General features: G+C 53.6%; 2 protein-coding genes across 2 annotated transcripts; both read left to right on the top strand.

Annotated features, from left to right (window-relative positions):
* On the top strand, positions 885-3019 carry SLC35G6 (solute carrier family 35 member G6). The gene is made up of 2 exons (XM_005693506.3): positions 885-992; positions 1471-3019. Exons 1-2 carry the CDS (start codon positions 990-992, stop codon positions 2482-2484), a joined length of 1017 nt encoding a protein of 338 aa, XP_005693563.1. The 5' UTR covers positions 885-989; the 3' UTR covers positions 2485-3019.
* POLR2A (RNA polymerase II subunit A) lies at positions 3900-24673 on the top strand. The gene is made up of 29 exons (XM_018064584.1): positions 3900-4397; positions 11316-11448; positions 11591-11727; positions 11832-12005; positions 12171-12452; positions 12763-12924; positions 13033-13253; positions 13424-13556; positions 14032-14156; positions 14250-14460; positions 15268-15477; positions 15562-15730; positions 15917-16011; positions 16159-16362; positions 16489-16711; positions 17120-17303; positions 17684-17855; positions 17950-18055; positions 18141-18346; positions 19488-19712; positions 19853-20099; positions 20395-20495; positions 21308-21412; positions 21502-21684; positions 21914-22117; positions 22270-22456; positions 22566-22679; positions 22836-22985; positions 23089-24673. Exons 1-29 carry the CDS (start codon positions 4305-4307, stop codon positions 24243-24245), a joined length of 5913 nt encoding a protein of 1970 aa, XP_017920073.1. The 5' UTR covers positions 3900-4304; the 3' UTR covers positions 24246-24673.

Consider the following 24673-nt stretch of genomic DNA (forward strand, 5'->3'; position numbering starts at 1 on the left):
CCGCTGCCGCTGAGAGGAGGCCGGCGCAGCGCAGCCGGCACAGACACCAGGCTCCTGGCTCGGGCTTGTGGCGCCAGCGCGCCCGACGGCCTGCGCCCGGACCGATCCTGGGAAGGGACCGAGGCCACGCAAGGCCGCCGGACTAGTGGGCACCAAACCGGGCTGCGGGCCTGACTATACTCTGTGAGAAGGGGCTTACCCTCCCCTCCCGCCCCCCTGCAGCGCTTCACTCAGTAGTGCACACAGCCTAGAACATGCACACCCTCTCCGCGGGCACACAACGTGGCAGGCTCACAATCAGGCCCAGTGGGACCCGCAGACCCAGCTCAACATACTCGCAGGGGCAGCCCTGGAAAAACACCCACACCCACGCCCTCTCCAGAAATGCACAGGGACCCCCGCCAGACCTACAGAACAGGTACAGCTAAATGACTACCAGTGCAGACGAACACACCCGCTTGCTATTTTGTTCCCAGGGACTGAAACACCACATCCATGTACTCTGCGTAAATGCAGGGGCCTTGGTGTGGACCTCCCGGGGACAGCACCAACACCACCAGGTGGAAGCACACAGAGAAGAAACACATTCCTCAAACTCCAGAGGGACTGTCCCGAAGACTCCTCCCTGCTGTTCAAAAATTCAAAACTCAGGAGATGCAGGAGCTGGCCCTCAGAGGTGCTGTCCATAAAAGCTTTCTGAAACAGGGCAAGACAAATAAATTAACTAAAAACCAAAGACGTCTCATCACAGACATGGTTGAAAAGAGGAAAAAAGGAACCAGACAGACTTTAGAGTCACAGAGAAATAAAGCAGAATTGGAAACAAGAAAATTGGCCCACTTCCACCTGAGGGAGGTTCCAGGGAACAACCTCCACCCCCACCTCAGGAGGGTTCCAGGGAAGAACCCCTCCAACCAGGTCACAATGGCTGGAGCTCTGAAGGGCCCAGGGTCCCTGAGTCAGGAGGAGAGGAGGAAGTCCAAGGAAAGATGGTGAGTGTGGGGGGCAGGGGAGCAGGGACCCCCTTCCCTGTAGCTCCTGGCTGCTTCCTTTCCCCTCCTTCCCTGAGACTGCCCAGCTTTCCTAGACACCCACAAGTGAAATTCATCATGGTGTTCCTAGATGTCCCTGGAACCTGTGACATCACACAGACACACAGCACCTGAGGCCGCCTCCCCTTCCTCAAATCGACAGAGCATCCCTAGGTCCTTTTTTTCTCCTCCCAGGAACAACTTACCCTGAGATACTCCAGGACTGCTCACTCCCCGCTTCCTACTTTAGCGACTCAAGGCCCACACTATACCACCTCATCCATCTTTTAGGCCCTGACTAGCTCCCAAGAGTTCCTCAGAAAGACAGCCTGCCCCTCTACTGTCCCACAGGGTCCCAGAGCTCAGCCTAGCATGTGCTCTGCCCCATGTCCCCTGGGCTATGGCTGCCCTAATGCCCGAGCTCCTTTCTCCCTAACAGGCTGGCAGTCACCCCTACTTCAACCTGCCTGACTTCACACAGCCATCACCGCCCTCCACTCCGCCCAGTCTCTCATCGCACCAGCGCTGCCGGCCCTCCGATGCCACCAAGGGCCTGCTCGTGGCCCTGCTGGGTGGGGGCCTACCTGCTGGCTTCGTGGGCCCCTTCTCCCGTATGGCTTACCAGGCTTCCCACTTTCCCTCGCTGGAGCTGCTCATCTGTCGATGCCTCTTCCACCTCCCCATTGCCCTGCTACTTAAACTTCGTGGTGACCCCCTCTTAGGACCTCCCGATGTCCGGGGCCGGGCCTGCCTCCACGCCCTGCTCAACGTCCTCAGCATCGGATGTGCCTACAGTGCAGTTCAGGTGGTGCCCGCCGGCAACGCTGCCACCGTCCGCAAAGGTTCTTCCACAGTCTGCTCTGCTCTCCTCGCCCTCTGCCTTGAGAGCCAGCGTCTCAGCGGCTATGACTGGTGTGGCTTGTTGGGCAGCACTCTGGGACTCATCATTATTGTGGGACCTGGACTAGGGACCCTGCAGGAGGGGACCACGGGCCTCTACACTGCCCTAGGCTATGTGCTTGCTTTCCTAGGTGGCCTGGCACTGTCACTGGGGCTCCTGGTGTATCGCTCCCTGGACTTTCCCTCCTGCCTACCAACAGTGGCCTTCCTGTTTGGTTTGGTGGGGCTGGTGGGCTCTGTGCCAGGCCTCTTTATGCTGCAGACCCCCGTGCTGCCCAAGGATCCTCTGAGTTGGAGCTGTGTGGGGGCAGTGGGGATCCTTGCCCTGGTCTCCTTTGTGTGTGTGAGTTATGCGGTCACTAAGGCCCACCCCGCCCTGGTGTGTGCCGTCCTGCACTCTGAGGTGGTGGTGGCCTTGATGCTGCAATACTATGTGCTCTATGAGACCGTGGCACCTTCTGACATCATGGGGGCAGGGGTCGTTTTGGGCAGCATTGCCATTATCACTGCCCAGAACCTCAGCTGTGAGAGGGAAGGGCAGGTGGAGGAGTGAGATCCAACTTGAGAGCCTGGGGGTGGGGTGGGGGGGGCTGGGTAAAAAGAAGGAAAAACTGGAATACAAACATGGGAGAACAAGTGACTAGGAAAGAACTGCTGTAGGAGAGGGACACCCCTTCGAGTCAAGGATGACTTGGGGACTTGGTGGAGAGGGACTGCTGAGAAGTCTTGGAATAAGCCTGGAGACCAACGTATTTGGAGTCTAGGCTGGGGCTTGAAGGGAGGTCTGAGGAGCAGGCCCAAGGAAGGGGCTGAGGCAGGCAGGCCATGAACCGCGGAGAGGATTTTTCCCTGGGCAGCAGAGAGGAGCTTTGGGGCTGGAGTGCTTGGGGCTTTCAGGCAAACGGAGCAAGCAGCTGCGCTGGGGGAAGGGAGTGTGCTTTTCTTTCCCTGAGCGATAGTTTCCCTTTCTCGTGGTTATGCCTCCCCACCTTGGGGTGGTGACGTGATATTGACATCAAACAAGGATCACTCTGAATGTGGCTGTGCAGTTGGTGTCATCTCTGCTTTGTAAGGACAGTGGAAGTCCTTCTCCCCCCTTTTCCCCGGCTTGGAGAATCCCCTGGGATCCCCGCACCCTCCGCCCCATCTTATTTTTGAAATATTCTAGAAGGGGGAGGATTTCCTAATGTTCAGATGCCTTGACCCCTAGTGCCTCAGGACTTCTGTGTCCCGCCCAGTTGTTAATCTGCTTTTCTTGGATTGTCGTGGTCCCGTGATCTCTCCCGGACGGCGGTGGCCAACGTCCTTCCGGAGCAAGCCGCTGAGCTGAGGCCTCTGAGCGGCTCAGGTCGCGAATCCAGAACCTTCTGGATACATACATCGCCTTCTCCATACAGCGCCCCACTAGAGGCCAGGAGATGCCCACCCGTCCCAGGAGGCCGCTCGACAGCTATCAGCTACTTCCGGACAGCAACCGGCCTCGCCATCTTGATCTGTTCTTGCATATTCAGAGCGATTACTGCATATTCATGACCAAGAATGGCCCCCGCGCTCCCCCACTCCGGGAAGCCACTTGGGAGGACCCGACGAGCCCCGCCTCCTTCATTACCGAGTCTCAGAACAGACCATTTTCCAGCGTGGGGGATTATATTAACAAGAAACTTTAGCTAAAGATGAAACCGCAAGCCAAACTAGAATAAAACTGGCCTATATTTACCCTCGAATCTGTAAACCTTAAACCTCGGTGCTGGAGGGAGTAACGAAGGGAGGCGGTGGGGTAAAAAAGTTCCCTTCCCCATCGTCGTTTCAAAAGGTCACCCAGCCAGGGAGCTGAGAAGCGACGAAAACGACTCGAGCGCGCGCCCCGTGCACGCCGGCGTAGGCGGCCCCGTAGCGCAAAGGAGGGCGGGAAAGGAAGGGGCGGGGGAAGCTGGGGCGAATCTATAAAAGGCGTCATTCGGCCAGTTCTCTCCTCAGAAGCGCCGAGAGCGCGGCCGGGACGGTTGGAGAAGAAGGCGGCTCCCGGAAGGGGGAGAGACAAACTGCCGTAACCTCTGCCGTTCAGGAGCCCGGTTACTTATTTATTCGTTTCCCTTTTTCTTCTTCTTCCCCCGAAACCTTTTCCTTTCCCTTCCTCTTTTTTTTCTTTTTGGGAGACGGAAAAATCTCCGCAAAGGCGGAGGGGAGCTCCTTTCACTCCTTTTCGTTTCCCCGCCTCCTTCCCTCCCCCACCTTTCCCTCCTCCGGCTTTTTCCTCCCAACTCGGGGAGGTCCTTCCCGGCGGCCGCCCGGACGGGGTCTGAGCGCCTAGGTGGAGGCGGCGCAGGCTTTTTGTACTGAGGTTTGCGCCTGCGCAGCGCGCCTGCCTCCGCGATGCACGGGGGTGGCCCCCCCTCCGGGGACAGCGCATGCCCGCTGCGCACCATCAAGAGAGTGCAGTTCGGAGTCCTCAGTCCGGATGAACTGGTAAGCGGCTCTGCCCTCCCACTGCTCCTCCCTCCCGCATCGCGGGCGGGGCTTGACGATAGCCGTGGAAACTTGGCACTTCTCCTGCCCAAGGGGACCGGAAGGGTTAGTGGCGCCAAGGCAGTGCTGGGTCCAGCCTCGGCTAGCCAGAGTTAAATTTTCCTAGGGGGTCAGCAAGTTTAGTGCTGTGTCCGAGCTGGGGGCCTTGGCAACAGGAGGGGTTGGAGGGTGAGCAGGAGGGAGAGAAGGGGCTCCACACCACAGTCACCAACGTTAAATGAGATGACACGAATGCTAAGAGGCTTTTACAGGTTTGGATGAGAAGTCGAGCCCCCAATATTTTTCCCTCCCCCTGCTACAAATGTTAACTGAGTAGCTGCTACGCAATAGGCAGAACAGATGCTGGGGATACAGAACTGAAAAAGACGAGGACCCTGTCTTCTAGAATCTAGAGCACTTTGAGAAGGGGCAGGGAAGACAGACAATAAACACGAATAAATGAACAAGATAATTCTGTTAAGGGCAGGTGCCTTGAATAAAGTGAAACGGTGTTACACGATGGATGGTGAATGAAGTGAGGCTTCTTTAGATGGGGTGGTGTCAGGGTCTGGAAAGGCCTGGGATGACATTACCTGAATAATGAGAAGCAGCCAGTCTCCTAGGCCATAGGTTCTTGGACAGGAGCTTTTCAGGCAGAAGAAAGAGTAAGTGCAAAGGGCCTGAGGGAGGGTGTGCCCTGGAAGCTGAAAAGTGACCAGGGTGGCTGGGGTTTAGTGGTGAGAAGGAGAGTGTTACTAAACCATTGCTGGAGACGCATGAGGTGGGGCAGGCCAGGTGGGATATTGTAAATCATGGTGAAGAATCCAGATTTCATTCTGTTTTCAATAGGAAGCTATTGGAGAATTTATAAGCAGGAGAGTGATATCAAATTTACATTTAAAAAACAATGACTGGTTTGATTGTTCTATGAAGAACTGACTGGGGAGGAAGACTAAGAGTGGAAGCCGGAGGGACCAGGTAGGGAGGGCTATGGGTGAATCAGACTCATTTGTGGAATGAACTGGAGGAAGCCAGTGAGCTGGAAAGAATGGAATTGAATAGCTCTGTGGATGGAGACAATTTTGCTAAAGGCAGGGGCTCAGCTATAGGAAAGCTGTGCCAGGAATTAGAATGTCCTGAACTCAGACCACACAGAATAAATTCCAGATGGAGTGAGGTTGACGTCTAAAAAGCAAAACTAAAAAGCACTCAAAAAGTATAGACAGCTTTTGGGGGCTGATACCAAGGGGAAAACCCTTAGTAGGAATGAGTGAATTATGGGTAAATTTTATTGAGTGCCTGTTATGTGATAGGCACCCAGCTAAGCATTTTATCTACAAAGAAGAGCAAGGCAAACTGAAAAAATAAGAGCCACTTCTGTTTGTCAGCGACACCATGAACAGCTGAAAAACAGATTGGGAAACCGTATTTGCAACGTGATGGACGAGGTTAGGTTCCTTAATGTATAAGGAACACTTAGAAATCAGGAAGGCACAAATCTAGATAAAAGGATCAAGGTTACGAATAGGCAGTGCATAGAAGTAGGACAAATGGCCAATAGAAATATTCAACTTACTAATAAAAAGTGCAAATTAAACACAAACTTTTTTTTCTTATCTGATTTTTCCCTGTTGACAAAAGCACTGGGAAATAGGCATGCTTACACAATTTTTGGTAGGGATAGCTTGGTGTATAACCTTCTTGGAGGACAGTCTGACAGTGTGGATTGTTTAATATGCATATTATTTGGCCCAGGGCTGCACTTGTAAAAATTTATCCTTAAAGAAAAGACTATTAATGTCTCTCCTCAAGTATGCCCCTCCCCCAGCCTTGCCTGGTTCAGCAAGCAAGGAAGGGCTCCACAGTGCATCCAGAGGCTCCCGCCCTTAACCCCAAAGCCATCTTTTTGACTCTTCCCTTTCTCCCAGCCTCTGCTCAGTCTGTCCGCCAGTCTGTTGGTTCTGCCTTTTAAAATGTGGTGGAATCCAGTCATTTATGACTGGCTCAGCCACCATGGTTCACCCCACCATCGTCTTTCCCATGGGGTGCCACGGTAGTCCCAGACCCTAGTTGTTTCTGTTAGAGTTTGCAGAGCAGCTAGAGAGATCTTTTCATGGCATCTCTCCCCTGCATGGAATTCTCTTCAAAGGATCCAGACTGCTTACTCTGTTCTGTGCGGTCCTGTGCTTTCTGACCCCTGCTGACCTCTCCATCTCATTCCCAATCTCTTTTTTGCTCTTAACGTCCCTGACCTGCTGGTTGATCCAGAACTAGGAGCTCATTCCTGCCTCAGGGATTTTATTATTCACTGTTCCTGCTGCTTAGAAAAGCATTGCTCAGACCTCTGCGGGTCTGTTCCTCTGTCAGTATGTTTTCTGCTCGGATGTCCTATCCTTAGCCGCTGTTCCCCAACCACCCTATTTAAGTAGCATCTTTTTGCATTCTCTAACCCCGAGTCTTGACTTTATTCTACTTCCTACTGGTCAGTACTTGAAAGGATTAGTTTTTTTGTTTCTTACTTCCTGAATAGAATGTAAATTTCGTGTAGAACTTTGTTATTGCCCTCTCTTCCTCCAGCATCTCAAATAGTGCCTGGCACATAATAGGCATGTAGTAAAAGTTACTCGAATAAATGGGTGAACGAATAGTTGGACAGGTACATAAAAATACACATAGAAGGATTTTTACTGCAACATTGTTTGTAAATGATACTGTTTGAAATTATAAGTCACGTAAGTATTTGCTGCTAGGAATTCTATTCAACAAAACAGGGTTTATTATAATAGAATAAGACTCTCTTAATAGGTTAAGTCCCCTGACTCCCTATTTGCAAACTCCTGAGGCACCGCAGCACCCACAGGGATCCAGTGGGAGATTTTTAAATTTTAGGAGAAGCAGAGCTCATCTGCCTGATGCCTTGGGAACCACTCGATTGGGGAGCTTTCTTTTCAGCATTGCTGCTAAGTCACTTCAGTCGTGTTCGACTCTGTGCGACCCCATAGACGGCAGCCTACCAGGCTCCTCTGTCCCTGGGATTCTCCAGGCAAGAACACTGGAGTGGCTTGCCATTTCCTCCTCCAATGCATGGAAGTGAAAAGTGAAAGTGAAGTCGCTCAGTCATGTCCCACTCTTAGCAACCCCGGGGATTGCAGCCTACCAGGCTCCTCCATCCATGGGATTTTTCAGGCAAGAGCACTGGAGTGGCTTGCCATTGCCTTCTCCCTTTCAGCATTAGATGGCGCCAGATCCCTTTCGATGACGTCATATCTGTGAAGCTGGGGTTTTAGCAGTTGCTAAATACTGGGCAAGAATCAGTGTGGAACCAGAGATAATAGTGGTATCTGATTCTAAGATTTGAGAAGCGCGGTGCGCAACAGGTGTCATAAGTAATTGTGGTTATTCTGGATAACCACATAACAAAACCAATAACATCAAATTGTTATTTTATAAATAAAAATGTTACTTTAATACATTAAAATTTGTCTCAGTTTTTGTGTATTGTTTTTTCAAAGGGCTGTTAAGCTGCTCTCATGTAAATCATTACTAGGTTGTTTGGATCCGGGTATTTAACAAGTGGATCTCTTTTGGCTGTGACAGGTAGTGAGGCAGTAAGGGCATTGTGAACGGCTAAAGTTTAGGAATCTGGAAAAAGGAAAAGGTTCCTCAACAGTATGCACAATGAGGCTCCGTTTGTGGAAGAATGGGAATATATTTGCAATTTTTAAAAAGCATGGAAGGCTGTTCACAAAATTTCACAGGCATCATCTCTGGTGTGTAGGCTTTTGCAAGACTGATTTTCGTCTGCAAGGCTTACTGGCTTACCATTTATATCATGTTTCGTGTTAGAGGGAATAACAAAGTTCCACTTAGGCCTGGAGAAGCCTCTTGGGGCGCAGATAGTATAAAAGGTAAAATGTTTTCCAGACGTCTTGACAGTAGTGTATGTGTTGAAATAGAGAGGGCTCTTAGGCTGACTGTAAGACACAGCAGTGTTTTCTGTTTGAGGAAAGTTTGGGCTGTTGTTGCCAAGGGCTTCCCGGTGGCTCAGAGGGTAAAGCGTCTGCCTGTAATGCAGGAGACCCGGGTTCAATCCCTGGGTCAGGAACATCCCCTGGAGAAGGAAATGGCAACCCACTCCAGTACTCTTGCCTGGAAAAACCCATGCAGCAGGTGTTCACTGAGCCCCTACCCTGTGCTGGTTCTTTTACTAAACAAACGAAACGTGATCCTTGCCCTCAAGGATTACAGTCCAGTGGGAGACACAGATGTGTAAACAAGTAATTAACGTTGGGCTGAGAACTTTGCTGGGGTGTAGATAAGGCTAGAAAGAGTTGAGAATGCTCTCTAAAGAGGTGACATTTGAACTGGGCCTTGAGAATAAGTTTGCTGGAAAGGAGAGCATGTGAAGAAAAGGAATTTTGAGAAATCTATTGTAGTTGGAGCAGAAGTGTTGAGCCCTTGGAAGTCAAACCTTTACCATATGGGCAGTGCAAACCGATAGATGAAGGATTGCGGGCTGAAGTCTTTTGTGTGTAATCCAAAATATAACTTAGATAGAGGGGTTACTCCAGAACATTCCAGGACAGCCCCTGGTCCACTTTCAATGCCTGGGAGCAGAGGGAGTCTTTAGAAGGTGGCTGGTTTGGTGAGCGTGGACTTGGAGCAGAGGGACGTGAAAAGCCTTGAGTGTGATTTCCTTTAGGTCTGTCTGTAGTGACCTCTGGAGCCAGATTCAGGCCAGCTCCTGCTTCGTTGTGTTTCATTCAAGGCAAGCAGACTCTTCCGTTGTGTGTCTCATGAGACACGATGCAGCTGATGGGGTCTGGCTTCGTGAATTTAGTCAGCACAGGACCTGTCTCCTTGAGGTTTCATCAGGTCATCTGGATGAGCATTGTGGATGTTTAGAACCTCTTAGCCCTGTATCTGTAGACCACTACCCAGCAGTGGCTAATCAGATTTCATTATGAGAGGATCATTGGTTTAACTATAAGGGAACAGCCTTTCTCTTTTCAAGTTCTTTGAGGGCACTTCCCTGCAGTGGAGGGTCCTAAGCAGTTTAGTTCAGTTTCACATGATCCAGGAGAATAGAGGAATGCTACCTGCCCAAGAGATGCTTAGAATCTATGAGGAAGACAAACCCCAACAAATAACTTCATTGTGTTATGAGATGTGCAGTGATGGAGGGGTGTGGATGCATGGGAGGGGCACCAGTCTGCCTGGGGAGGCTGTGTAAAGGCTTTCTGGAAGAAGCAGTGCCTGAGCTGAGTCTTTTATTATTTTAATTATTACTTTTTGGTCTTTGTTGCCGTGCATGGGCTTAGCTGCCCGGCAGCATGTGGGATCTTAGTTTCCCAACCAGGGATCGAACCCGTGATCCCTACATTGGAAGGTGAATTCTTAACCACTGGACTTCCAGGGAAGTCCCTGTATCATATTTTAGATCCCACGTATGAGTGATGTCATATGGTGTTTGTCTTTCTGTGTTTGCCTGACCTCATTTGATATGATTATCTTTAGGTCTATTCATGTTACTGCAAGTGGCATTATTTCATTTTTCATAACTTAGTAATATTCCATTGTATGTACGTATCACATCATCTTTAGCCATTCATCCGTTGGTGAGCGTTTAGGTTGTCTTGGCTGTGGTGAATCGTGCTCTGGGTGTCCTGGAGTCTTAACTGCCTGTTTCCGCTGCGGTACCGTAGGCTGATGAGCAGGTCTGGAATCAGAGAGAGCTGGATTTGACTCCTGCTGGCTCCTTGAGATTGAGGCCTTGGGCAGTCGCTTTATAGCCTCAGGTTGCCCATGGCAAAGAGCAGGAATTCACTAACAGCAGGTTCCTGGTTAGGGTTAGACAGCCACGGCACATTAGGCATGTTTAGTGCCTGGCACGAAGTTGACACTCAAACTAGAAGCTTTTATTACATTCTTCTGAGTTCTTCTCTGTGGAAGTTTAGTGGATCAAAGCTTAACCAATTGTAAAGTTTCTGGTTTTCAGGGTGTGAAAAGTTGCCATGGGTTTCCTTGAACAGCTCAGAGCCGAAGTCTCTTTTCAGGTTGTACCTGTTTCTGAGCTCTGCCTTCTCGCCTATTCCTCCACTGAATTGGTCCCATTGAGTCCTGGCTGTACCTTCCCCAGGATTCTCACCAAGGGCCAAAACCCTCAAGCCATCTCTTGAGGCTCCAGGGTTCACCCTGAAAATTTTCTGTGCTCCAGACAGTTTTCACCAACCCTTTGCTCTAGCGCCCCCTCCTTCTGTCTTATCCTAAAATGTCTGAATGTAGAAGGGGTTCAGGCTGGTCCAAGCCCTTGAGAAAGAGGAGGTGACAAGGATATAGGCAAAGAGTGCCTAACTTTAGGAGGTGAGGTTAGAGTTGACAAGGCATGTCTTGGGGCAACATACCTGGGCTGTCAAGGTGTGGGTGGTCATACGGGGAAGTTCCTGCCAGGGACCCCAATTCTAGCCTTGGTTCCAGCTTTGGGAAAGAAACAATGCATTGATTTTTTCCCTATTCTTTCCCCCTTTGAAGCAGCTTTATTTCTTTTGCGGTTAAATTCTATGGATGACAGTGGCCTAGAATTCAACCCAGAGGAATGAATAGTGTGTGTGGAGCCCAGAGCTGCCCACACACTGGTCTGCATGCCCTGTCTCACTCAGAAGGTGACTGGAATGAGCTTCTGACTTGTGGTATTTGACTTTGGCATTTTCAGAATCAAATATCACACACACTGACCTCCCACTCCTCTCACTCCAAGCTAAACCTGCTCAGCTCTTTTGTAAGTAGTTGAGGGTCCTTTGAGGCCTCGGTATAGAGCTCACCAGCCATGAAATCTGAAAAGTAGGGATTCAGTTTAGTACGGGCCTTTCTTTTCCACAGAAGCGAATGTCTGTGACAGAGGGCGGCATCAAATACCCAGAGACGACGGAGGGAGGCCGCCCCAAGCTCGGGGGGCTGATGGATCCGAGGCAGGGGGTGATTGAGAGGACGGGCCGCTGCCAAACCTGTGCAGGTGAGCGGCGGGGCATCTGGCGTGGACCCTGGAGGGAGGGAGAGGCTTGCCTCACAGAGAACTGGGTCTGAGCGTGGAAGCCTAGAGACCTGGTCTCTGAGGTGAGTGCTGGAAGGAACATGTCACGTGTGTTTTCCCACAGGAAACATGACAGAGTGTCCTGGCCACTTTGGCCACATTGAGCTGGCCAAGCCTGTGTTCCACGTTGGCTTCCTGGTCAAGACCATGAAAGTTTTGCGCTGTGTCTGCTTCTTCTGCTCCAAGTTGCTTGTGGACTCTGTGAGTGGGAGACAGGCTCTGGCCAGGGGGAGGGGTTGCTGCGGGGTGGTGGGGAGGCAGGGGAGCAGCCCCAACTGACCCCACTCTGTCTGCTCTGTTCCCAGAACAACCCGAAGATCAAGGACATTTTGGCTAAGTCCAAGGGGCAGCCCAAGAAGCGGCTCACACACGTCTATGACCTCTGCAAGGGCAAAAACATCTGCGAGGGCGGGGAGGAGATGGACAACAAGTTTGGTGTGGAGCAGCCTGAGGGCGATGAAGATTTGACCAAAGAAAAGGTAGCTGGGGCTGCCCAGACTGTTGGGAGCGGGCGAGGGGCAGGGTGGTCTTGGAGGGGGGAAGGGAGAAGGCAGCAGAAGCAGCAGGACCTGAAGGTCACAGAAGAGTGAGGGACTGGCAAACCCACCCTCTGGGCTCTGATGGCCTCTCTGTCCCGTTGGTAGGGCCACGGTGGCTGCGGTCGGTACCAGCCTCGGATCCGGCGCTCCGGCCTGGAGCTATACGCAGAATGGAAGCATGTCAATGAGGACTCTCAAGAGAAGAAGATCCTGTTGAGCCCCGAGCGGGTGCATGAGATCTTCAAGCGCATCTCCGACGAGGAGTGCTTTGTCCTGGGCATGGAGCCGCGCTACGCTCGGCCTGAGTGGATGATCGTCACTGTGCTGCCTGTGCCCCCGCTCTCCGTGCGGCCCGCTGTCGTGATGCAGGGCTCTGCCCGCAACCAGGTCAGCAGCTGTGGGGCCCCACTTCATAGCTAGGCTGGATATCTGGGCAAAGGTGTGTGTGGGGGTGGGGTGGGGAAGGTGTGCGGGGTGCCAGACAGATCATCCTGGCCTGAAGACACCTGCCACTTGCTGGCTGTATGACCTTTAGTGAGCCCCTTAAGCAGGTTAAAACCCATCACGGTGCTCTGGATCTGTGAGCCGAGAGCCCAGAGCTGCCACCCAGGGTGGTGGTAGGGGACAGGGGTGAGAGACACTGTATGCTGGCATGTGCAGGGTAGCTGGACGGTGACAGTGCTGACTTCTGCCTTAGGACGACCTGACCCACAAACTGGCTGACATTGTCAAGATCAACAATCAGCTTCGGCGCAATGAGCAGAACGGCGCAGCTGCCCATGTCATCGCCGAGGACGTGAAGCTCCTCCAGTTCCACGTGGCCACCATGGTGGACAATGAGCTGCCTGGCTTGCCTCGTGTGAGTCAGCAGGGTCCCCGCGCCTGGAGCCTGGGAGAAAGGGGAGGGGGTCAGGGTGGGGGCCAGTGCTGAATGCCGGGGTGCCCCCTGCCCTTTGTCTCCTCACAGGCCATGCAGAAGTCTGGGCGTCCCCTCAAGTCCCTGAAGCAGCGATTGAAGGGGAAGGAAGGCCGTGTGCGTGGGAACTTGATGGGCAAGCGCGTGGACTTCTCAGCCCGCACTGTCATCACCCCCGACCCCAACCTCTCCATTGACCAGGTCGGCGTGCCACGCTCCATTGCCGCCAACATGACCTTTGCGGAGATCGTCACCCCCTTCAACATTGACAGGTGTGCTCAGTTCAGAAGCCCTGCCTGGAGGGGCCAGGAAGGCAGCGGTGCTCTCCCAGCTTCGAGAGAGCTTTGAAGTTGAGACATTCAAGCGCCACTTGTAGCCGTGGGGGAGGAGTGACGACAGGGCTCTTTGGAGAGTGATTTATTCATTCCACTTCTCTCCCTAGACTTCAGGAACTAGTGCGCAGGGGGAACAGCCAGTACCCGGGAGCCAAGTACATCATCCGGGACAATGGTGATCGCATTGACCTGCGTTTCCACCCCAAGCCCAGTGACCTTCACCTGCAGACTGGCTACAAGGCATGTAACAGGCTGGGGGTCCAGCTGGAATGGGGCAGCTGAGGCTATCCTGTTTATTAGAATCTGTGTCTTTTCAAAAGGCTCCTGCTATCCTAGGCAAGCTTGTAGCTGCCAGCTGCTGGCATTGGCAGTGAGGGTGGGGGTCATAAAAACCCACGAGTAGCATGAGGGACACATGGCAGGAAAGGGAGATTGGCAGGGGTGGGGGTGCGGGGTGCCTGGAGCAAAAGGTTTCATGGTCAGAGCACCTTGAGGTTTTGTCCCCCAGAGGACTTCCCTGAGGTTTGGGTACCGTGTCTTCGTTTTCTCTGATAACCTGGAATCTGGCCTGGGACCTGGCCCAGAGCAGGTACGTAGTAAGCATTTTAAGTGAAATGACACCACAGCGCACCTGTCTCAAGTATCTCAGGCCACTGTGACTTCACTCTTAGCACTCCTCCTTGACTGAGGTTTCTCCCGCCTCTCACCTCCCCAGGTGGAACGGCACATGTGTGATGGGGACATTGTTATCTTCAACCGGCAGCCAACTTTGCACAAAATGTCCATGATGGGTCATCGGGTTCGCATCCTGCCCTGGTCCACTTTTCGCTTGAATCTTAGGTCCGTCCGCCTGCTGAGTGAGGTGGTGGGTCTGGGCTGCTCCCTGGGTTTCACTGGAGCATCTCCCCAACTCACCCTCCTCTTTCACTGTAGCGTGACAACTCCATACAATGCCGACTTCGACGGGGATGAGATGAACTTGCACCTGCCACAGTCCCTGGAGACGCGGGCTGAGATCCAGGAGCTGGCCATGGTGCCACGCATGATTGTCACCCCCCAGAGCAATCGTCCGGTCATGGGCATTGTGCAGGACACATTGACTGCAGTGCGCAAATTCACCAAGAGGGATGTCTTCCTGGAGCGGGTGTGTGATCTGGGACAGGTGGAGGTGTGGAGAACCTGACCTGGGTGGGCAGGGCCTAGCACAGCAATGACGGGGGAAGGGCAGTGACCTGCTGATTTGCTATGCAGTGTCCTGTATGTGTGGAGAAGGCAATGGCACCCTACTCCAGTACTCTTGCCTGGAAAATCCCATGGATGGAGGAGCTTGGTAGGCTGCAGTCCATGGGATCACTAAGAGTCGGACACAACTGAGCGACTTCACTTTCACTTTTCACTTTCATGCATTGGAGAAGGAAATGGCAACCCACTCCAGAGTTCTTGCCTGGAGAATCCCAGTAACCGGGGAGCCTGGTGGGCTGCTGTCTATGGGGTCGCACAGAGTCGGACATGACTGAAGCGACTTAGCAGCAGCAGCAGCAGCAGACCTGTATGTGAGACAATGGAAGGGAACAGGCTTAGAAAAATCAAGGCCAAAAACAGTGTATCGCCTTAGCTCCAAGTTTAGTTCCTTAAAATGTGTAATTTCAGATATCCTCTGGAAAGTAAAGGCAAAGAGAGAAATAAGACTTTGTTAAAGTTCTATTTCTTTTTCTTTTGTCTTTATTTTCTAATTATTAAAAGTAGTTTGTAGTTACTGTTTAAAGAAAAGACTCTGAAATTTTGAACTATCACCGCGAATTTTTTCAGTGAAAGTTTGGCAGAGACTTCTTTGCCACTTTTTGCCTCTGAAATCTGGCTTTCCCCCTTTGGCAGGGAGGCCTCCCCTGGCATTCACAAGCGTGGACGCCTGCAGTTCTAACTTCTGTCTCTCTTATTCTTTTCCTCCCAGGGGGAGGTGATGAACCTTCTGATGTTCCTGTCCACGTGGGATGGGAAGGTCCCACAGCCAGCCATCCTGAAGCCCCGGCCCCTGTGGACGGGGAAGCAGATCTTCTCCCTCATCATACCCGGCCACATCAACTGTATCCGCACCCATAGCACCCACCCTGATGATGAGGACAGTGGCCCTTACAAGCACATCTCTCCCGGGGACACTAAGGTGGGGCCTGGCTTCCTGATGCAAAGGGCAGGGCTTCAGACCCAGGAGCACCAGCAGGGGCCGTGAACGGTGCTCTCTCTGCAGGTGGTGGTGGAGAATGGCGAGCTGATCATGGGCATCCTGTGTAAGAAGTCTTTGGGCACGTCGGCTGGCTCCCTGGTCCACATCTCTTACCTTGAGATGGGTCACGACATCACTCGCCTCTTCTACTCCAACATTCAGACTGTCATCAACAACTGGCTCCTCATTGAGGGCAAGTCTAGGGCTCCACCAAGTTCTGTCCACAAATCCTGTCCCTCACTGCTGACTGCTCTTCTCCCCTCCCCTTCTCTTCCCTCCTTGGCTTTGGTTCCCTCCATCTATGCTCTTGGCTGTGAGTCCGTCTCATGTTTCTTGGGAACCCAAAGAAGGTGTTGCTGATGCTTCTCCTCATTTCCAGGTCATACCATTGGCATTGGGGACTCCATCGCTGATTCTAAGACTTACCAGGACATTCAGAACACGATTAAGAAGGCCAAGCAGGATGTAATAGAGGTGAGAGTGGAGGCTGGGTAGAGGCTGAACCAGGGCCTCCCAGTGGCTTTGAACTGAGGAGGAGTGACAGGGACACGGGGCTGGGAGGGACAGGGACCAGCAGAGGTCGATGTCCCCCTGAGAGTTGCGTCTCCTTCTTTGCACCAGGTCATTGAGAAGGCACATAACAATGAGCTGGAGCCCACACCAGGGAACACCCTGCGGCAGACATTTGAGAACCAGGTGAACCGCATTCTCAACGATGCCCGAGACAAGACCGGCTCTTCTGCCCAGAAATCACTGTCTGAATACAACAACTTTAAGTCTATGGTCGTGTCTGGGGCCAAAGGTTCCAAGATCAACATCTCCCAGGTGAGGAGCCTTTTTTCCAGCAGAGGGTTCCTTGGAGGTGGGAGGCGGAATGGAGGGGTGTGCTGTTAGGGCGATGCATGGAGAAACTTGAGGGAGGGGATGCAGCCCAGCTTTTCTGTCCCCCAGGTCATTGCTGTCGTCGGGCAGCAGAACGTGGAGGGCAAGCGGATCCCATTTGGATTCAAGCACCGGACCCTGCCTCACTTCATCAAAGATGACTATGGGCCTGAGAGCCGAGGCTTTGTGGAGAACTCCTACCTGGCCGGCCTCACGCCCACCGAGTTCTTCTTCCATGCCATGGGGGGCCGTGAGGGGCTGATCGACACAGCTGTCAAGACTGCTGAGACTGGTGAGGCCCCAACCACCAGCCAGTCCCAGGGAGGAGCCCAGGCGGAGAAAGCCTTGGGGGTTTGAGTGGGGTTCTCAGGCTGAAGTCTTCAGTCTCCAGGGAAGGCATTTTGGCCTCTCTGGAAAGAGCAGAGACTGAAGGTCAAGAGTTAAGCAGACCTGGCTGTGCTGGGGCATTCCATGTCATGGGGATGGAGCCTGAGGCTCTCTGCTCCTGACCAGTCACGTGGGGATGGTTCCTCGGGGTCTCTACTTGGGCCCTGGTTGCATCTGGTGGTGGTGAGCATGGCTTTCCCTGAGGGACCACCAGCTGGCTCCCTTGAGCACCAGAGTGGCCAGCAGCACTCTTCCTAAAGTAGAGAGGCTCCTGTTCTTACTCTGGGCCCCTCAGTTGATTCTCTGCTCCTAGGGTACATCCAGCGGCGGCTGATAAAGTCCATGGAGTCGGTGATGGTGAAGTACGACGCCACCGTGCGCAACTCCATCAATCAGGTGGTGCAGCTGCGCTATGGCGAGGATGGCCTGGCGGGCGAAAGTGTCGAGTTCCAGAATCTGGCCACCCTCAAGCCTTCCAACAAGGCTTTTGAGAAGAAGTGAGGAGGCTGCTGGCGGGTGGTTGTTGCCCCTGGGGCTCAGGGCCAGGGTTGTAGGAGTCCCTGTCTCCCCCCGAAACCCCCCAAGGTGAGATCACCTGGACGGTATCTTGCAGTGAACCCTTAACCTTATCATGCTCCTTCCCCACCTCTGTGGCAGCAGCCACGTGATGGGAGAGGGTGGACAGAGAGCTGAGACTTCGGGGCCTGGTGTTGGGACAGAGCAAGCCTAGAGGGCGGGCACATGCTCAGGGCTGCTAGAGGGCCTTGGCTTTGGATCTCGTTTCCCTCCCAAGATTCTTCACAGCCCGGCCCATAGGAGGAGTCACACCCTGTTCTGGCTGGGATCTTCACCTTGATTCTACCCCTGCCACCTGCAGGTTCCGCTTTGATTACACCAATGAGAGGGCCCTGCGGCGCACCCTGCAGGAAGACCTAGTGAAGGATGTGCTGAGCAACGCACACATTCAGAATGAGCTAGAACGAGAATTTGAGCGGATGCGAGAGGACCGGGAGGTGCTCAGAGTCATCTTCCCAACTGGTGACAGCAAGGTGCGTGTGGGCACGAAGGGCTGGGCTGCAGAGGGGCTGGCCCTGCACAGCTGGCCCTGACTTGAGATCCTGCCTCCCTGCCCTCCTGCCCTAGGTTGTCCTCCCCTGCAACCTTCTGCGCATGATCTGGAACGCTCAGAAGATCTTCCACATCAACCCTCGCCTTCCCTCTGACCTGCACCCCATCAAGGTGGTAGAGGGTGAGTAGCTGCCATGGAGCCACCAGGCCAGGCTCTGCTGGCAAGTCCTGGTCTATAAGCTCTTTATCTCTTGCTTGGCCCCCAGGCGTCAAGGAGTTGAGCAAGAAGCTGGTGATTGTGAATGGGGATGACCCCCTGAGCCGGCAGGCCCAGGAGAACGCCACCTTGCTCTTTAACATCCACCTGCGGTCCACGCTGTGTTCTCGCCGCATGGCCGAGGAATTCCGGCTCAGTGGAGAGGCTTTCGACTGGCTGCTTGGAGAGATCGAGTCCAAGTTCAACCAAGCCATTGTGAGTCCTGTACTCCTCACCCCAGCCTCAATTCTCTCTTTTGACCTGTTGACTTCTCTGGGCTGTGAGAACCTCCCACCTCTGCCCACAGCTGCCTGATAGAGTTCTCCTTCATTGAGACACTGCTGTGAACCAGGTCCTGTGTTGGGGGCTTTATTCCTGTATTTCTCAGGAGTCTTAAGACGACCCTCATAGAGGAAGGGTTGTTAGTGTTAGTTCCATGTTGCAGAGATAGCTGCTGAGCCTTGAAGAGGTAAATGCATAAAAGATGCTCAACATGATCAGTCATCAGGGAAATGCAACTCAGAACCACAGTGAGATTCTACTTCATGTCCGCAGGATGACTGAAAGAAAAAGTAAACAGGTGTTGGTGAGGGTGGTGGAGAAATTGGTGGTGGAGAAATTGGAGCTCTCGTACATTTCTGGAGAGGTGTTGCAACTGCTTTGGAAAACGTCTGGCAGTTTCTCTAGAGTTTAAACATAGAGTTACCATCTGACCCAGCAATTTTATTCCTAGAAGCAACCCCAAGAAGCATGTGTCCACACTAAAACCTGTTGCAGGTGTTCACAGCAGTTTATTCATAGTAGCCAAGCAATGGAAACAACCTAAATGTGCCTCCATTGATGAAGAATAAACAAGACAAGAGCATATTATTTTGTGATAAAGTAATGAGCTGTCAAGCCGTAAAAAGACTGTGATCAACTTTGAAGAATAGTATTACTAAGGAAGAAAGCCTGTTTGAAAAGGCTACATACTATATGATTCCAATTAAAAGATTATCATTTATGGTGTATGATTAGAAGACTGTTACCAAGTGAATATTTACCTCACAGTTTCAATAAGCACTGCATGCTAACTGTGAGGTAAATATTCACTTGATAAAAACGAAGATTTTAGATGGCACAGTCCCTTTTCCTGGGTGTGCAGCCCATTGGCCACTGAATGGTGTATGTAAATGGAAATGCTGTCTGAGGAAGGGGATGATCAAATAGACTCTGATCTTTAAGTCTCTCCCTTTTCCAAATGCTTCTGTCCCGCCCTGACAGCACCTCACTCCTGTTCACCGGGGGTGGTAGAGTGGGGTAGGCAAGCGGATTTGCTCTTCTGAGAGCAGCTCTTCTTGCTCCCCATCATCCCCAGGCCCATCCGGGGGAAATGGTGGGAGCTCTGGCTGCACAGTCCCTCGGAGAACCTGCCACCCAGATGACCTTGAACACCTTCCACTATGCCGGTGTGTCCGCCAAGAACGTGACTCTGGGTGTGCCCCGACTTAAGGAGCTCATCAACATTTCCAAGAAGCCAAAGACCCCCTCACTTACCGTCTTCCTGCTGGGCCAGTCTGCTCGAGATGCAGAGAGAGCCAAGGTGGGACTTGGGTAATGGGTTTCGGGGTGGGAGGAGGAGGGGACCCCTTCCTTTCAATGAGGGTGTGGAATTCCCTCTCCAGAGGGGTTTGAAGAGGCCTTCGGAGCCACCTGAATGTCAAGAATCCCTCTTTCCTCCAGGATATTCTGTGCCGCTTGGAACACACAACATTGAGGAAGGTGACCGCCAACACGGCCATCTACTATGACCCCAACCCCCAGAGCACAGTGGTGGCCGAGGATCAGGAGTGGGTGAATGTCTACTATGAGATGCCTGACTTTGATGTGGCCCGAATCTCCCCCTGGCTTTTGCGGGTGGAGCTGGACCGGAAGCACATGACTGACCGGAAGCTGACCATGGAGCAGATTGCGGAAAAGATCAATGCTGGTGAGGCCAGGAAGTCCTGCCCGGGCTCCCCTCGCTCCCCATCCTGTCCCTGTGCTCTCATCCCAGACATGCCGCCCGTACCCACCAACTTCCAGGCACTGGTTCTGCTTCCCCAGGGCACCTCTGTTCCAGGTCCCTTCTGCGGTGCCTTTTCCTCCTCATGCTTTCCCCACCCTCCTTCTAGAAGGGTTCTGTGAGGAGGGGGAAGCCAGAGGAGAGCCCGCTGGGGAGCACTGTGGGCACCGCAAGTGGCCGTAGCCCTACAGCTGTCGTCTGCCTCGCTCACTCTCCTCAGGCTTCGGTGACGACTTGAACTGCATCTTTAACGATGATAACGCAGAGAAGCTGGTGCTCCGGATCCGCATCATGAACAGTGATGAAAACAAGATGCAAGAGGTAAAGGGGACCCAGGCAGAAACTTTGTGTCAGACACGGGAAACCATTAAATCTGATTCCTGACCATGGAAATTAAAATGAAGGCAGCACTGAGTGCCAGCCACACCATCTGGAGATGGAGGGTGGCTAACAATGATTTTCAAAAGTTCTAGCAGCAAAAAATCTATCCAATGTGAAGTAGTGCCACATGGATAAACAGCTGGTGTTGATGTTGGGGTGTCCCCGTAGCCCGGTCACCTGGCTGTCTCCTCCCCGAGGGCAGGTCAGACAGTAGGAACGGCTGCATCCTTGGGAAGGTGGGGTAACAGTGCCTATAACGAGACCCAGGAAAATGCTCGACCAGTGAGTTCACTCCTGGGCATGGCTCCTGAAACATTGTTTGGCAGATGTGGATGCCTGGCGCTTTTAATCATAAAAGCTCAGAGCTTCATATGAACTGGCAGAGAGTGGATAACATGTGGATGCATCTTGAGCAAGGACTATACACCTCTGTTGCATGGGGTCACACGTCAAAGCATTGGTGGGTGGGTGGTGGGTGTGCGACAAGGACCAGGACGAGAGTGGAGGCGCCATGTGCTTGGTTCCCGCCCTGGGAGTGCCCAGGGGGTGGGAATGGTGTCAGGCTGGAGGAGTGTAGCTGTCTTCTCTGAGGTTTCTTTAAATACCATGGTAAAAACATGTTAGAAAGTAACCTTATTGGAAGGAAGCAGGTAGGTCTGGGCCAGGCCCAGCTCTGTAGCTCAGGCTATGGTCCGGGGTGAGCCCGGGGGAGCCGGAGGATTCTCAGAGGCCTGACTCAGCCTCTGCTGCAGGAGGAAGAGGTGGTGGACAAGATGGACGACGACGTCTTCCTGCGCTGCATCGAGTCCAACATGCTGACGGACATGACCCTGCAGGGCATAGAGCAGATCAGCAAGGTCAGCCGGCCATGCCCACTGCACGTCCACCCCTGCACCCTCCTGCCACCGCCACCCGCCCAGCCTGAGCCTGCTCTGCCCCTTGCCAGGTGTACATGCACTTGCCGCAGACTGACAACAAGAAGAAGATCATCATCACAGAGGACGGGGAGTTCAAGGCCCTGCAGGAGTGGATCCTGGAGACGGACGGTGTGAGCCTGATGCGCGTGCTGAGTGAGAAGGACGTGGACCCTGTGCGCACCACATCCAACGACATCGTGGAGATCTTCACGGTGAGCCCCTGCAAGCCGGTACCCCGCCGTCTCTGGACCCCCTGGGTCTCGGGCAGTGGTTGTGGTCCGTGCTCTCCCTTCAGGGCATTTCTCTGATCTGGTTGTTTCATGCCTGAATCCACTTTTGCATTTGGGCTTCATGGACTCCTGACTGGATCTGGGTGCTGGGAGCAGTGGCTGGGGAGCAGAGTTAGCGGGTCTTGAGGCTTCCCCTGCATCTGCACGCCAGGTGCTGGGCATTGAGGCTGTACGGAAGGCCCTGGAGCGGGAGCTGTACCACGTCATCTCCTTCGACGGCTCCTACGTCAATTACCGGCACTTGGCTCTCCTGTGTGATACCATGACCTGTCGTGGCCACTTGATGGCCATCACTCGCCATGGAGTCAACCGCCAGGACACTGGACCTCTCATGAAGTGCTCCTTTGAGGAAACGGTATGAGAGAAGTGCTGAGTAGGTGGGGAGGAGGGCTGGCTGTGGGAGGAGGGCCTCCTTGGCTGAGTGATGGGCCTTGGTGCGGTTTTTCCTCTGTTGGGTGGGACGTGGGGGGTGGGGTGTGACAGCGTGTCCCCTCTTCCGAGGTTTAGGTGGACGTGCTCATGGAAGCAGCTGCGCACGGAGAGAGTGACCCCATGAAGGGGGTGTCCGAGAACATCATGCTGGGCCAGCTGGCTCCAGCTGGCACCGGCTGTTTTGACCTCCTGCTGGATGCAGAGAAGTGCAAGTACGGCATGGAGATCCCCACCAATATCCCAGGCCTGGGGGCTGCCGGACGTGAGTATGAGGGTCTGCGAGGTGGAGGTGGGAGCGGGGAGGCCTTGGGTGGGAGGGCAGCCAGGCCCCAGGTGTTCTTCTTTACGAGTCACCACGTGCCTCTCTGCAGCCACCGGCATGTTCTTCGGCTCGGCCCCCAGTCCCATGGGAGGAATTTCTCCAGCCATGACACCCTGGAACCAGGGTGCAACCCCAGCCTACGGCGCCTGGTCCCCCAGTGTTGGTGAGTGGCCGCCTGGAAAGACAGCCCTCTGGGTGGTTCAGAGGGTGGATGGGCTGGGCTCGTGAGGGGTTCCCATGTCGGGTGCTGGGGGCCCTGGAGCTCTGGGAAGGTGTGGGGCTCCAGCTCTGGTTTTAACAAACGTCTCTCTCTTTGCAGGGAGTGGGATGACCCCGGGAGCAGCAGGCTTCTCTCCCAGTGCTGCCTCAGACGCCAGCGGGTTCAGCCCTGGCTATTCCCCGGCCTGGTCTCCCACACCAGGCTCCCCGGGCTCCCCAGGCCCCTCGAGCCCGTATATCCCCTCACCAGGTGAGTGGTCCTTGTCTGTCAAGGCCAAGTTCATTTTCTCCTTGGCCTTGGCTTCTGGATGAATCTCTCATCACTTAACACCTCTTTTGCTTCTCTCCCACAGGGGGTGCCATGTCTCCCAGCTACTCCCCGACATCACCTGCCTATGAGCCCCGCTCCCCTGGAGGCTACACACCCCAGAGTCCCTCTTACTCCCCCACTTCCCCTTCCTACTCCCCTACTTCTCCATCCTACTCTCCAACCAGCCCCAACTACAGCCCCACATCACCCAGCTACTCCCCGACCTCTCCCAGCTACTCACCCACTTCTCCCAGCTATTCACCCACATCTCCCAGCTACTCGCCCACTTCCCCAAGCTACTCTCCCACATCACCTAGCTACTCACCCACATCACCCAGCTACTCGCCCACCTCACCCAGCTACTCGCCCACCTCTCCCAGCTACTCGCCCACCTCTCCCAGCTACTCGCCCACCTCGCCCAGCTACTCGCCCACTTCGCCCAGCTACTCACCGACATCTCCAAGCTATTCACCAACATCGCCAAGCTACTCTCCAACTTCTCCAAGTTACTCACCCACCAGTCCTAACTATTCTCCAACCAGTCCCAATTACACCCCGACGTCACCCAGCTATAGCCCAACGTCACCCAGCTACTCACCTACCAGTCCCAACTACACACCAACAAGCCCCAACTACAGCCCAACCTCTCCAAGCTACTCTCCAACTTCACCCAGCTACTCCCCAACCTCGCCAAGCTACTCTCCTTCAAGCCCACGATACACACCACAGTCTCCCACCTACACGCCCAGCTCGCCCAGCTACAGCCCCAGCTCGCCCAGCTACAGCCCGACTTCACCAAAGTACACCCCAACCAGTCCTTCCTATAGCCCCAGCTCACCAGAGTACACCCCCACCTCCCCCAAGTACTCACCTACCAGCCCCAAATATTCACCCACCTCCCCCAAGTACTCACCTACCAGTCCTACCTACTCACCAACCACCCCAAAATACTCACCCACATCACCTACTTACTCACCAACCTCTCCTGTCTACACCCCAACCTCCCCCAAGTATTCACCCACTAGCCCCACCTACTCTCCCACCTCCCCCAAGTACTCGCCCACCAGCCCCACCTACTCCCCCACCTCCCCCAAAGGCTCTACTTACTCGCCCACCTCCCCTGGCTACTCGCCCACCAGCCCCACCTATAGCCTCACCAGTCCAGCCATCAGCCCGGATGACAGTGATGACGAGAACTGAGGGTGAGCTGTGCGCAGCGGCACCTGGCTAGGTGGAGGGCGGCCTCGAGGTACCCTGCCGCTCTGCTCCCCTGTGGGTTACAGCCCCAGTCTGGCTCCCTTGTACATAGCTCCTTGTGACCGTCCCCTTTTGAGGCTCCAGGCCCACTTCTGCTGGGGCTTTTGTTTTGTTCTCTACTTGTGCTATCTCAGAACCCACTGACCCTCTGTGGTGGTCTCCTTCCTGCCCCACTACCCCAGGCCTGTCCCCAGATCAAACATCCTTCTCGCTGTGGCTTGACTGGGGATAAAGGGTATTTTCACTTCTTAGGGGTAGGTCCAGCTCTGGGTCGTCACATCTGATCCTCGGGAAGAACAAAGCGAAAGCTGCCTCTTGTCTGTTATTTTATTTTTTGAACTTTAAATAAAGTTTACTAGTTTTGACCAAAA

Source organism: Capra hircus, chromosome 19 (assembly GCF_001704415.2).
Source record: "Capra hircus breed San Clemente chromosome 19, ASM170441v1, whole genome shotgun sequence".
Classification (NCBI taxonomy): domain Eukaryota; kingdom Metazoa; phylum Chordata; class Mammalia; order Artiodactyla; family Bovidae; genus Capra; species Capra hircus.

What these genes read in the sequence shown, in the direction of transcription:
- POLR2A (XM_018064584.1), top strand. Translation starts at nt 4,305, where the DNA reads ATGCACGGGGGTGGCCCCCCCTCCGGGGACAGCGCATGCCCGCTGCGC. An exon ending in TCCCAACTGGTGACAGCAAG is followed by an intron (nt 17,856 to 17,949) that starts GTGCGTGTGGGC and finishes CTCCTGCCCTAG; the next exon opens with GTTGTCCTCCCCTGCAACCT. An exon ending in GCATAGAGCAGATCAGCAAG is followed by an intron (nt 21,413 to 21,501) that starts GTCAGCCGGCCA and finishes GCCCCTTGCCAG; the next exon opens with GTGTACATGCACTTGCCGCA.